At 33.7% G+C, this 14390-nt stretch overlaps 2 protein-coding genes across 2 annotated transcripts; one reads left to right on the forward strand and one right to left on the reverse strand.

Annotated features, from left to right (window-relative positions):
- Positions 1-835: 835 nt before the first annotated feature.
- Positions 836-8918, forward strand: LOC108757674 (uncharacterized). The gene is made up of 16 exons (XM_018502164.1): positions 836-982; positions 2290-2385; positions 2848-3021; positions 3145-3352; positions 3469-3604; positions 3678-4032; positions 4123-4350; positions 5372-5598; positions 5729-5969; positions 6351-6524; positions 6643-6850; positions 6966-7101; positions 7167-7521; positions 7758-7991; positions 8122-8339; positions 8627-8918. Exons 1-16 carry the CDS (start codon positions 854-856, stop codon positions 8841-8843), a joined length of 3336 nt encoding a protein of 1111 aa, XP_018357666.1. The 5' UTR covers positions 836-853; the 3' UTR covers positions 8844-8918.
- A 1781-nt stretch (positions 8919-10699) lies between these two features.
- Positions 10700-13286, reverse strand: Fic (FIC domain protein adenylyltransferase). Its single transcript, XM_018502115.1, has 4 exons — positions 12957-13286; positions 11824-12499; positions 11530-11736; positions 10700-11437 (listed from the first exon to the last, which is right to left on the reverse strand). The coding sequence occupies exons 1-4, from the start codon at positions 13168-13170 to the stop codon at positions 11068-11070; spliced, it is 1467 nt and encodes a 488-aa protein (XP_018357617.1). The 5' UTR covers positions 13171-13286; the 3' UTR covers positions 10700-11067.
- Between the last annotated feature and the right edge of the window lie 1104 nt (positions 13287-14390).

Raw genomic sequence — 14390 nt, forward strand, 5'->3', positions numbered from 1 at the left:
TAGTGACTTCTAGAGAAATGCAGTAATGTAAAGGTTGAAAAGCGAGGAGGCCGGGGCCGCGGGCTAAACTGTTCGTGAATTTTTACGCGCGAGAATTGGAGAAAAGGCATATACATTATGTGTAATTTATTTCGCGAAAACAAAGAATCGAGAAGCACTAGATGAATAAGATATAATATGTAGAAGATAAGTATAGATTTGGCGGGATTTGGCAATATGTGATTCACAGTGTAGATAAATCTATACTTATCTTCTACATATTACATTTTACTTGTTTAGTACTTCTCGATTCTTTGTTTTCGCGCAATAAATTACATATAATGTATATGCCTTTTCTCCAATTCTCACGCGTAACCACGAACAGTTTAACCCGCGGCCCCGCGCTTTTCATCCTTTACATTACTAGATTTCTCTAGAACTCACTAGTATTGTAGTGTGCATGCGCTAAAAAGGCGGCATACCTAACAACACTTGTTTAGCTGGGTCACTGAGTCGCTGGGTTTAGTTCGTTAGAGACGGGCGGGGAATTCCCTGTTTCATATTTACCGGGTATCAATCATGAAACTTTATTCCTAGGATGGAAAGTGAAAAGTGAAAAGTGAAAATTTTAACTATTTAAGTTAACGGAGAAATTTTTCACTTTTTACTTTCCATCCTAGGAAAAAAGTTTCATGATCGATACCCTGCAAGCGAAAGTATTTTCCCGTTTAGAAGACGAGGGCTGCTAGGAATCATCGATATATATTACACAAGGTTGTTTTTGTAAAAATTATTCATAAATACGTTCGCGGCAAGGAAGGAAGACGCTAGTTTTTGTAGTCATTGCGAGAGTCGTGCGCACGTGCTTGTAAAAATGGCGGACTTTGTGCACGGTGAAACCAACATGTCCAACAATACTCAATTAAGTCCGAAATCCATGGGACGTAGGAAGAAAAAGAAGAACAAGAATAAGAAATGGAAGAAGGTATCTAACAATGCCAAGGTATGTATGCGTATTTATTCGGGCCGTGTTTATAATAATTATTTGAACAAAATATTGAAATCACTGTTGTACTGTACTGGTCCTGGCACAAGTTAATGGACCTTTATAAACCAGGCTGGTTTCGGATTTAATATATTTCCCTCTCCTGTTCTTTCTTGGGCTGCGTTTGGAAACTGGGTACTTTCGTATATCTTCTTATTTAACGTTGAGTGAACAACACGAGGTCTTTTTAGCTAAATTTCTTGCATGATTTATCTTCCTTTTCTCTCTACGTTTGAGAGAAAAAGCTGACCCGTGCAAAAAGTTCAGCCAAAAAGACAGGCCTGTGGATAAAACCAAACACTTGGGTGATGTTTCCGAATGCTGAGGCTTGGGTGTATTTACGCAGTTGAGAAGGGGGGGGGGGGGTTTATCTGACGAGGTTTTTAATAGTTTTTGAATGTTCATGGCTTGAACAAAAAACAGTTTTATGTATGTCTTTTGTTCTGCATTATATTGTTAGGAGACTCAGTACTATAGTTATCTTTGCAGCAGTACTGTTTGATAGCATAGTCAAAGGAATCATATTGTTGATAATTACGAAAGTAATTACGAAGAGGGACAAAACGCTATTATGTTGTTTTTTATTTTTGTTTTCATTTTTTATTCTTTGCTGTATCAAGATAGTCTCTCGGTATATATATTTTATTTTAAAATTAAAAATTCTTTTTTTTATGACATTAATCATAAGGCTGCATTTTTCAGAGACTTTAGAATTCATTCTTCTTTAAATATAAATTTTTAATTGTCCTGCACATTAGAACTCTAAAATCATTTGCAATACATTTATAATGTAACGGAATGATAATACAGAATCTGAAATCATATATCTGATGTTTGTTTCTTATGTCATTGTATATTGATGCCTATCTTGTTTTGAAATTGGAATTGAAAGAAAACGTTTTCAAAATCTTGAAAAGTCCAGGTGGATTGTTTTATCCGAGGATACTTAAATCAAAAGCTACCAGAGAAAAGAAGTTAAAAACATATATTATACTCATTTTCACCATTTTCTTTAAAAACAGCTTGGAGAGAATTTTTTCAAATTAATTAAAATTAATACTCAATCAATATCAATTTAATAAATAAGTTTCTTTAGTATTAGCATCAACAATTACTTAAAACTTATGGGGCAAAGTGATTATACATTGGGTTTTATATTTAAAAGTTATTAAAAATCGGATGTATTCATAATTGTATCACTTTCTCTACTGCAAAAAGAAATTAAATGCTAAATGAATGGAAAATTTATCTAATTGCACTTTTAGATGGAACATAACAGCCAAGCTAGTACTTCTGGTACTGTAGAAAACAAGGATGGTGATGGGCCACCTAAAGTGTCTTCTCTTCTGACTGATTCCAAGGTTAAGATCACTTGTCTGGAAGTATTCGATAGATTACGAAAATCCATTTATCCGAAATTTAAAAAAAGGGTCTTTTACGTTTATGAACTTCTGTGTTTTTTCATTCCCAAAAACATCAGAGTAATTTATATTTCCTTTTTGACATATTTTCTTAGTGATATCCATGTCAGTGTACTATTGACGTCTAAACGCTATTATTATGAGCGATAATCTTTAATAAATAATATTTAATGCAAATGCTATTGAACTATGTAATAATGAGATAATAAAATGTATAGTTATGTACATGATAATGGATTTTCTCATCGATCGATGGAACTTTCGTAGTATATATTTGTCTATCTTTTAGAAATTTTAATGAAATAATTCATAGCGTCTTCCATGGCATTATATATACTCTAAAAATTATCATAAATTAAAAGATAGATCACTTTCGTGACTGATGCAACTCTTTCGTTGTAGACTCTTTTGCAAAGGGCACAGAAATATAAAAACATAGGAAATGTATATTTCAAAATGGGACAATATGACGAAGCCATCGCTCAATATAATAAAGCAATCGACATTTGTCCAAAGGAGAAACTGAATGAACTCGCAATTTTTTATCAAAATATAGCTGCTGCAAATGAGCAATTGGTAATAAAATTGTTGTTAGTAATAATAAACGTACCATGAAAATCATTTCAATTGATTGTTAAAATCAATTTGGTGGAATTGTTTGTTCATATTTAATATTAATTGTAAAATTGTAATTTGTAGAAAAAATACAGTTCTGTAAAGGCAGATTGTACAAAAGCGTTAGAATTAAATTCAAGATATACTAAAGCTTTGCTACGTCGAGCACGTGTTTTGGAGCAAACAGGGGACTTGGAAGCCGCTTTCAAAGATTTGATTATCGCGTGTATTCACGACAATTTTTCTAATAAAACTTTCCTTGCAAAGACACATGAACTCTGCCATAAGCTTGGTAAATTACATATTAAACTTGGTATTAAATAAAGTAATATTTATAGCAAACTTGAATAGGAATTGAAAAATATAAGAACAGAGAAGTTTAATAACTTGAAGTAAAATCGTTTTCAGTGGAACAACAAGCTTGTGAAAATTTAGCAAACAAAGAGTTTGTATTGCCAAGTAAATATGCCATCGAAACCTGCATTGCATCTTTTCCTAAGGATCCAGTATTTTTGAGACTTCAACATCCAAACAATTTTCCACAGTAAGTATGGGAAGAAAAGTGTTATTCTAATAATTGTGTTTACTTTTTAATAAATACAACATTTTTTTATCAGATTTTTTAAAAAACCGTTAGAAGCGTTAAAAAATGTAGAATATGATGATGTAATACCGCTGTGCACAGAAATCATTAAAAGTGCCGAATTTGATAAATTACCTTCGTCTAAACTAGAAGTATTATTATTACGAGCTACATTTTACGTACTTTCGGGTGACTACATTTCTGCAATCCAAGATTTTGAAAGTATACTAAATAGCGAATACGTATCCGATGACATAAAAATATGCACTCTCGTAAGAAGAGCAAATTTATACATGCAACTTGAGATGTCAGAAGTCGCTTTCAAGGACTTCGAATTAGCCATTACTATAAATCCATGTTATGGCGATATCTACTATCAAAGAGGACAGGTATTAGGCATTAATATTGAGCACATTTTCTCTATATTACGTATTATAACATAATGTAACAATACATTTTTATCATTTCTCTTTTGTCAGACATATTTACTCATGGAAAGACTATGTGAAGCTAAGCGCGAGTTTGAAAAGGCCGTTGAATGCAATTCAAACTTCGGAATGGCATACTTGCAAACATGTTACATGGATTTTAGATTTGCGGACGATAATATAGATTTAGTTAAAGTGGTAGTGAAAAAGTTGGAAAGAGCTTCCAAAAAATTCCTAAATCCTCCTGAAAATATATTTTGTTGTCATCTGTATGTTAACGTACGTATATACGATTATTTACAATTTTTTTTAAGAATAAATCGAATTAAGGGGGCATATACGTTTGGAGCCTAAAAAAAGGCATTTTTCATGAATTTTTTTTTAAATTAAGAGAAAATTATAAAAATGGGATTTTTTTGCATAATAAAGTACACCTTTTGTAATTCTCATACAAATTTTATTAGAATAATTTTATTGGAAAATCCCCCCACTTCACTATTGTGTAGTCAGCCGTGCACACCACGCATGATTCCGCGGTTACAATGATTTCTCTTTGCTCGTTTATCTAAAACACAAAAAACAAACGGCATCTTAAAGAAGAGTAAATTTCCTTGTCGTTGACGTATCCGATTTTAAAAATTCAAATTTTAAACAGAATGGCGGACCTTTAAAGTTAGAGTGCCGATTTTTGATAAAAAATTTCATTTGTTTGTTTAAAAAAAAAATAGAAAGAATTAGAATTTTAAAAATCGAATACGACAAGCGAATTTTATAAACTTTCAGTAAAAAAAAAGGCAAATCGATTGATCCATCTTCAAGTTATCATTGTAACCGACTTTAAAAATATGGTTTTGAGAAAAACGCGTTTAAAGTTTTCGAACAACTTTATTGTAAAATAATTTATTTAACTCTTACACGTCATCGTCAATTCCTGGGCCATAAGGGAACTTTCCTGCTCAAGATTTGCCTTCATTTGATGATTTTTCTGTCGTTGCAGTTTCACCTTCGGCTTGCCACTTATTGGGTGGCAACAGTCGCTTCAGAAAGGGCAAGCGCACGTCTGTGCACTGCCCAACAAAACGCGTTGTAACTTTTTTACTTATTGGAATTTCATAAAACGGTTTTAGGACAATATTCTTGAAGGTTCAAACTGTCGAAAAATGCATTAAAAAAAATCAATTTTTTGAAACCGGCGAACGTATATGCCCCCTTAAAAAGAAATGAGAAAAATAAATGAGAAATTTTTACCAATTTTGTGCACATTTGGATGTATTGATATAAAATTTTCAATTATTTTTAGATAATGTCCAAAACAGACCGGCACTACAGCTTCCATAAAGCTGATGCTTGTCTTGTTAAAGCAATGCAGAAATATCCGGAGTACGCGTATATTTATGAAACGAGAGCTGTACTGCAATTTGAGCACGGTAATGTTAATAAAGCAATAGAATACTTTAACAAAGCGATAGAATTGGATTGCAAATGCGAAATAGCATATAAAGAATTAGGAAAACTTGAAGTGCAAAGGTATGTTTTCAGCGTAATTGTTTTTAATAATTTTTGTACGAATTTTTTAAATAAATTAGATACAATCGCATATGTAGCTTATATAAAGAATCTCTCAAAATATAACGAAAATATTCTGAATTTTTTTCAGAGGAAACGTAGAGAAAGCAGTAAGGTTACTTGATAAGGCTTCAATAATCTCTCGTTCATATGTGGAACTGTTGCAAATATACATCTTCAGAAATTTTGCGAAAGTACAATTTGATATAAAGAATGAATTAGGAGGCGTTCTTCCAATCTTTCAGCTGCTTCCTCATTTGATCGCCATGGAAAAAAATCTGATGGAACAATCCGATTGGCCTAAAATGATTTCTCCCGCTGCCGAACTGAAGGTCAAGACTACCGATTTTATTTCAAGACACTTAATTGGTTTAGCGAAAGTCTATTTCTCCATAGTTAAAAAAAGAATATCTTGCACATTTATTAATGTATTTGTTGGTGCCTCTTAGCTTCTAAATAATGTCTGTAAGCATTGCTGAATTTCATGATAGTGAGATAATAGAATATGACGTTTACACGATAATGGATTTTCTTATTCGATCAAGACTTACAGTATTTATTTGTCTCTTCAGAACTTACGTGAAAAATAACTTGTAGTGCTTCTCATAAGAGGCATTATATATATATATATATATATATATATGTATTTATACTACATGGGCTGAACTGCAGAAGATAGTTTTTGACTGATTAAAATAAACTGTTCCTTTTAGATTCCTTTACAAATGGCGCAGAAATATAACAACGTAGGAAATGTATATTTCAGAATAGGAAAACAGGATGAAGCTATAGCTCAGTACAGTAAAGCTATTGACATCTGTCCAAAGGAAAATGTCGAGAATCTTGCGATTTTTTATCAAAACAGAGCTGCTGCGTATGAGAAATTGGTAATAAAATTGGTGATACTGATAATAAGCATAACATGAAAATTTAGTTTTAATTGGATGTTGAAGTTTACGTTGGTGTAAGTGTTACCGTGTATACAATTGTAATTATAATTTATAGAAAAAATATAGTTCTGTGAAAGCAGATTGCACAAAAGCTTTGGAACTAAATCCAAAATATACGAGAGCTCTGCTACGTCGGGCACGTGTTTTGGAGCAAATTGAAGACTTTGATGCCGCTATGAAGGATTTGACTATCGTATGTATTCATGAAGGATTTTCTAATCATGCTTCTCTTGTGATGGCAGATAAGGTCTTGAATAAGCTTGGTGAGTTAAATATAAAAATACGTGGTATTAAATAAAATACTGTCTCGACAAATTAGAATAAAAATTAAGAAGTAAAAACAGAAATTTAATGACTTAACACGAAAATTATTTTTAGTAATACAATACGCTGAAGAAAGTTGGGTGCATAAAAAGTTAATTTTACCAATTAATCATGACATCGATATATATATTTCATCTTTCCCTAAGGATCCAGTATTTTGTAGACTTCAGCGTCCAGAAAATATTCCAGAGTAAGTATAAGCAGAAAATTGTTTTTGTGTAATTTTAATGTTCACTTTTTTAATGTGTTTACCAGATTTTTCAAGAAACCGTTAAAAGCATTAAAAGATAAGGAATATGATGATATAATACCGTTATGTACGGAAATCATTAAAAGTCCGGAATTTGATACATTATCTTCAACTAAATTAGAGGTGCTATTATTACGAGCTACTTTTTACGTACTTTTGGGAGACTATAGTGCTGCAATTCAAGATTTTGAAAACGTATTGAACAGTGAAGATATGTCCGATGACTTGAGGATAAACGCCCTGATAAAGAGAGCGGAATTATACATGCGACTTAAAGATTTAGAAATGTCTTTCAAGGACTTCAAATTGGCCATTAGTATAAATTCAACATGTAGCGACATCTACTATCATAGAGGACGGGTATTACAAACATTAACGATGACTGCGTTCAGCAGAGAAAACAAATCAATTAGCGTTGTGATTCATTAATGTGATTGGTTCCTGCACTGAGATCCAACGAAAAATTATGGGCAATCATATTAAAGAATTACTAAGCACTAACCGATTAGTTTTTTCTGCTGAACGCAGCCATTGAACATATCTTGTCACACGCATACAGATGCACATATAATATAAACACTACTTTCTTTTCTCAGGCACTTGCGTTGATGGATAAAAAAAACGAAGCTAAGCTCGAATTTGAAAAGGCACTTAAATACAATCCAAACTTCAGCAACGCGTACATACAGAAATGTTACTTGGATTATTGTATTGCGGTATCAGATGATAATACGAGATTAGTCAGAGCAGCTATTAAAACTTTTGAGAGAACCTTTGTAAAGTATCCAAATCTTCCTCAACATACAATATGTTGTACAATGTATGCTACGGTACGTACAACTACTTATAATTTTGTAAGAAAAGTAATTGAAATTAAAAAGAAATACGTATAATAAGTTAGTACTATTATGTTGTGCACATTTTTTTTTATTAATTGGTGAAATTTTCAATCATTTATAGATTTTGACCGAAATTAAACAATATCAAAAGGCTGATAGTTATTTGATTAAGGCAATGGAGAAAAATCCCAAGTGCGCATCTATCTATGCAAACAGGAGCTTTCTACACTTACAGATTGATAATGTTGATAAAGCTATAGAATATATAAACAAAGCAATCGAGATTGATGAAAAGTTTGGACAGGCATATGCAGCATTAGGAACCATTGAAATAAGAAGGTATGTTTTCAGTGTAATTGTTCCTAATAACTGTTTTAGATTGAAATGTTTTAAATGCGCCAACTTAATCCAATACATGATGTAGGCCTAGCTTTTCATTCTTCTCTCTAGGTTAACTTGTAGTTAGCCTGGTGTTTTATGATCATACCATGAGTGAAGCCCGTTGGGTGAAACTTGTGGTTAAGTTTAATCACAAGTTAACTAGAAAATAATAAACTAGGCTTTATATATACAAAGAATCTGAAGATATTTTAGTGAAAATGTTTTGAATCCTTTTTTTCATTCAGAGGAAATATAGAGAAAGCAATAAGGTCATATGGCAAAGGTGTAACATACTGTAAAATGTTCACGGAACAGCTAGAAATACACAAGTTGAGAGAAGCAGCAAAAATCGAACTTTATATAAAGAATCAATTAGGACGTATTCCTCGCTTACTTCGGGAATTCACTCGATTCGTTGATATAGAAATGGCAGTAGAACTTATGGATTGTTTAATCAGTTAAGTTCTTATATTAAGATATCAATTTTGAACACGATATATACAAAGGATGTTCTAAAGAGTGAAGTATTTATTATCGTACCACATTATTTCTGATTAAAAGTTTAAGTTTATCACGACACTTTATATTTTTAATTAAATTTGATTTATAAACTGTAAAGAAAATAGTGATTTTAGTTTGTTATAGATTATCAATGCTATCAAAGCAATTAAAAAAGATATATATCACTTAAGGATTCTTATCTTTGCAAGATATTAAGTACAAAAGTAAATAACAAAAGACAATAAAGAGTCGACATCAAAATGTCATCATAATAGCGATCTTTAAAGTACGATCATTATATGTTCAATACGTACTAATTATCGCGTCAACTCTTTATTGTCTTTTGTAATTTACTTTTGTATTTGATTATCAAAATTAAAAGCTTTGAAGTAATTTTGTTAGTGTCTGAAGTTTGTAAAGCACTATTTAAAATTGTTTTACTTTGTGAGGTTTCTTTTTATGTTTGCACAAATACTAAAATTTGTTATGTATTCGTTTAAATAATTTTACATTCACAAATATGTTATAAGGTACAAAATGTAAGTGATTGTTTTATTTTGACCCCGCTGGGGTAAATTGTCTAATTATAAACTACATCTATGCCTAATATCTAAAATAATACACAAACAAAAATATCTCACCCTTTATATTAATTAGCACTACCCTTTCTCTTTCTAATCCTTCCCTTTTCATACTTTTAGCATATTACCTTTCTTTTAAGTTTCAATTTTTTTTATATTTCTGTACTTTCTTTGACAAACCGTACGATTTTGTACGCGTATATATTTAAAAAAAATATTTTTTATGTTACGCTGTAGGTAAAATTAAAAATGAATTTTTTTCTCTGAAATTTGATATTAGTTACCATTCAAAGTAAAACTGATAATTTTAAATGTTTATATGCCCCATAAGTCATGAAAAATCATTTAATACTGCTATAATAATATCAATATTGCTATTATAAACTTACTGCTGCGACAGTTAATATTTACTAAATAATAACTTTTCTAAATATTTCTTTGAATTGGTTATTTAGCTTATAATATCTGCTGATTTATAATTTTATAAATATTTAAATCTATATAATTTAAAATATCCGAAATTCTATTAGAAAAGTTAATTTTTTTTTATTCCCGAATACCATCTCGATCCATTACATTTTTTTCGCAATTTTGGAGCAAAACTTGAGTGTCGTTGCGATATAAGAATAATTCAATAATTGGAATATGTGTAAGATCTGTGAAAGGTCTTTACGATTATCAAGAAAATAAATAGATGAAAAAAGATACATTTTCTTAATACTTGTAAAGATCTTTCAAAGATTTTACACATATTTCGATTATTGAATTATTCTTATATCGCAACGATGTCCAAGTTTTGCTTTAAGATTGTGAAAGAATGTGAATGAAAGATTTTGTTCGTAAGCGCTCGCTGCTTTTGTATTCTTTTGGATCTAAATTTGATTGGATGATCTAGAATCTAAAAGAATACACCAATAACAGTGAGCGCTTACTCAAGTCAGCGTCAAGTGCTGTCAAGTACTGTCAAGTCCACTAAATACATTCAATGGCTACGTTCAACAGAACGTTTATTTTGCAACTGTTGAAAGTTTTCTTCGTGCTGACTGAATTATACTTTTAGATCTAGAAGAATGATCCTATCAGTAGACGATTATAAAACGATTGTAAAACTGTTGTTCTGCTGAAGACAGCCAATGTTAGCGCATTTTGAAACTTGTCCAAAAAAATACTGTGTTCATTAATTGATAGGATTGTCGCTATTCGTCAATTTAATATAATGAGAATAAACATTTCGCAATTTACCATCATATTTATTATGTACACTATAAATGTAATTTCTGTACTGAACAGAAAGTGGAAGAGAGATTCGTCGTATCTACATGTATACGCGATAAAATTGGCAGCTCGTAAATAACAATACATTTAGATCACGTGTCAGCAGGCACAGAGCAGATATGCTTCAGCTCTAATACCATGAATAAATTTCATTTTATCTGTTGATATTCTCGTTTAACTTATTAATCTTAAAATCATGTGTTATTCAAGCTTAGTTTAACATTTCTTTAAAATTGGAATTATCAATAAATAATAATATCGAGTATAAATAATATATAGTAACGCTCTTTGGTCTCAAAAATACTTCAGATACGACTTGAAATTAATTTTCAATCATTTTCTAGTACATTATCATTTTCTATTACATTATCCTCTAGAATAATTGTATTGTGCCTTTCTGTAAATAATGTCTCTTGACTTAGTGCAGGAACTTGTCGAGAAAATTCGTTAGTCGCCCATAAAAATAAATCCAATGTCTGCTCTGTGCATTCCGCTATGAATCTCACAAACGGTCGAACATCTCCGACGTTGGCTAGTTGTAAGTACTCATAATATTTATGGCGATGCTGTTTGTGGATAATAACGGGAGGATATCCAGCTTGCATGAGAATCATATTCATGAGCAAGCGGGACGTTCTGCCATTTCCATCAGTGAACGGATGTATGTGCACCAGTTTATAATGCGCGAGAGCTGCATACCTATAAATTTTTCCGATTAATTCCAATTCGTTGAATTCTATCACAAAATCTCAGATAAAAATACAATAAAAAAATATATGAAATTCGCACACCTCACTGGATGCATTCTTATGGCTTGTTCGCTGTTCAACCATAATACAAACTCCTCCATCAAATAATGTATATCGCCAGGACCTGGAGGTATATGGCCGCCAACGTATACTTGAGTCCTTCGAAATTGACCACCTTCGACGGGATCTACATGTCCAAGCACACGCCTATGTATTTCCAGTACATCTTTTATAGAAATGGACCCTACTCTGAAATATATTTACATGGATAATAAATAATAAACTAATAGTGAAAACATTTCTGTCGCTTACGTAAAATATACTCTATGAACTTACCTGTTAACCAAGGTCGCATTGATATATTTCATGGCAGCATCTAATCCAAGGATTTCATTATGTTCATCAATACTCTTTCCGGAGACCGCGATACGTGTTTCGACTATAGCTCTCGTTTGTGCAAGATTCATTGTATTTCCCTCGATCCCGACCGTATGATAGATATGTTGGAAGTAAGCCTCCTTTTTAGCGCGTATCAATGCAGCATTGTTATCAGGTATATTGGCTAATGTATTCCTCTTGTCATCAATTCGCCTAAGCATTATTCTGTCATGTTCTTCGACTACACGAGCTGTCCTCTGACTATTTATTAAAGCACCTTCGTGATTCGGTTTATAAGTTAAAGCACGCACGTAAAATTCATTAGCTTTTATCACATTGTTCTGGGTATGCTCCAAAAACTCTCCATAATGGTTCAAAACGTCTGGATGACAAGGTGCTAATGCCACTGCATGTTGAAACAATTTTATAGCTTTCTCCTGCTTTCCGGATAATCTCATATCTAGAGCTAAGTGCAAAGATGCCAGGGCTTCCGTTATCGACGCTGCAGTACACTGAACCTTACCAAGTTCGGTGTTGGGTTGTGAAATGGTGAGTGTATGATCATCATAGACATTCAAAATACCTTCTGAAGAAAGCGGCACAAACACAGAACGACCGTGATAAAATTCCTGTTCTAGAAAAAGACAACAGAATAAATTATTTATGATATTAACTGCATTTAAATCACAGCTTACAAATGATAGCATGATCAATTGCAGGACGAGAGATATCTTATGGTGCTTTCCAGCAAGTGTAACATAGTGATCATTACGTCTTTGTTCAATGTTAACAAACAAGGATATAACAAGTGCTTTTCATTTAGTGATACAAATCGAACATTATTATATTTTTCTTAACATTCAGTCTCTTGTATCAACTTGCGATACCAAATGAAAAGTATTCAATGATTCAGTATGTTACCCTGTATCATCTAGCTGCTCTCCTTTTAGTAGACAGTCAACGTAAACATCATTCTGTTTTTCTGACATACAAAAGTAAAAACAGCTCTTGCTGCAAATTGCCAGAAACGGTAGGCAACATAAAGTGTACAATCTCTCGTTGAAACAGTAGATATATCAGTTGCAACTCACCTGTGGAATCGGTGGACAAGCCGCCTATGTATTTCGATAGCAACGTACTGATGACAGCGATGACAATTCCAAGAATAAAAACAACAGGAATGAGGAGCTTTGGTGTCATACCGCCCGTGGGATCCGTGGGGTCCGTGGCATCCCCGCGTTTCACGTTCACGTGAGAGGTCTTTCCATTATGTACGTAATAATCGTAAAAGCATGCCGGCAGCATCCCTCCTCGCGGCAGTTTTTCACACTCTTGCTTCGAACGGTAAAGCGTGGCATGCTTGTCAACCGTGTCCGGTGTCACACGTACATGTGACGCAACGCGTCGCGCTCGTCTCGGATCGTCTCTGGAACGACACCAGACGACACCAGCCGAAGCGATGCGTCCATGTGGTTTGATCTGATTGGCCGGCGCCCGAGCGTTCCGCGAACATACGAGCGCCATTGGCTCTCGCGTTCCGCGTTCCGCCATTCCGCGAGTTTATCGTTCTCTTACACCGCCCAGTATCTTAAAAAACCACGACGCTTTTGAAAAGTTTATTGCAACATTCGCACGTTTCGAGATTCACAACACGACGCTTTTTTACTGACAGTTATGTCGGTAATTTTCGCTCGATCGTCGATCGTATTTACCGGCCGATGCGCGACTTATTTCAAACGTTCGGCGGTCCTTCCTTCTCTCACTTCTCCCACTCCCCCAATATTCTAATTGCCAGTTTGAAATTGAGCCGTTTTGTGACTCGTGTAACACGGAACGCGGCGACATTTACCGCGGAAACTGGAGCGGTAGCTGATCAATTTACCGCTTTTCTATAAAAGCGAAAGAACGATTAGCCATAGTTGATTCAATTAATTGGCTATAGCGCCAATTTCCGCAGCGCAGCAAGTGGCGCGTCCTTTTTGAAGGAGTCATAAGTCAGTTAGTTTTCGGTATATCTCGCGCTTGTCGAGTGTCTTCTCCGTTCGGAGCGTAAGTATATGTCGTCGAATCCAAAATACGGCGTTTGTATGATTGTATGATTGAGATGCGCTAAAGTCTATAAACGTTTATTGCAGCTCGAGCGTAGAGCGCGGTGTGCGGGCGCGTTTTATATCGTGTTTCGCGAACGAGGAAATTTGGCGCGCGGCCATTCAAGATGGCTGCTACTTCGTTCCCGAAAAGCGCGGCGTCGGTCAGCGTCGGTCGTCGACGGAAAGTGCTGGACAGATTTTAGATACTGCCCGTATTGTTATACAATTATAATCATTAGTTGTGTTATTTTTGGCGAAAATAAAATGTATGATTGAAATGTGCTAAAGTCTGACACTTGTCTCTTTGCAGCTCGAACGTGAACTGCGACATGTTGACCCGTTTTGTAGTTGTATTTTGCAAAAGGGACAGAGAATTTGGCGTGACCACTCAAAATGGCTGCTATTTTGTTCCCGAAAAGTGCGGCGTCGGGCAGC

This window comes from Trachymyrmex cornetzi, unplaced genomic scaffold (assembly GCF_001594075.2).
Source record: "Trachymyrmex cornetzi isolate Tcor2-1 unplaced genomic scaffold, Tcor1.1 scaffold147, whole genome shotgun sequence".
NCBI lineage: Eukaryota > Metazoa > Arthropoda > Insecta > Hymenoptera > Formicidae > Trachymyrmex > Trachymyrmex cornetzi.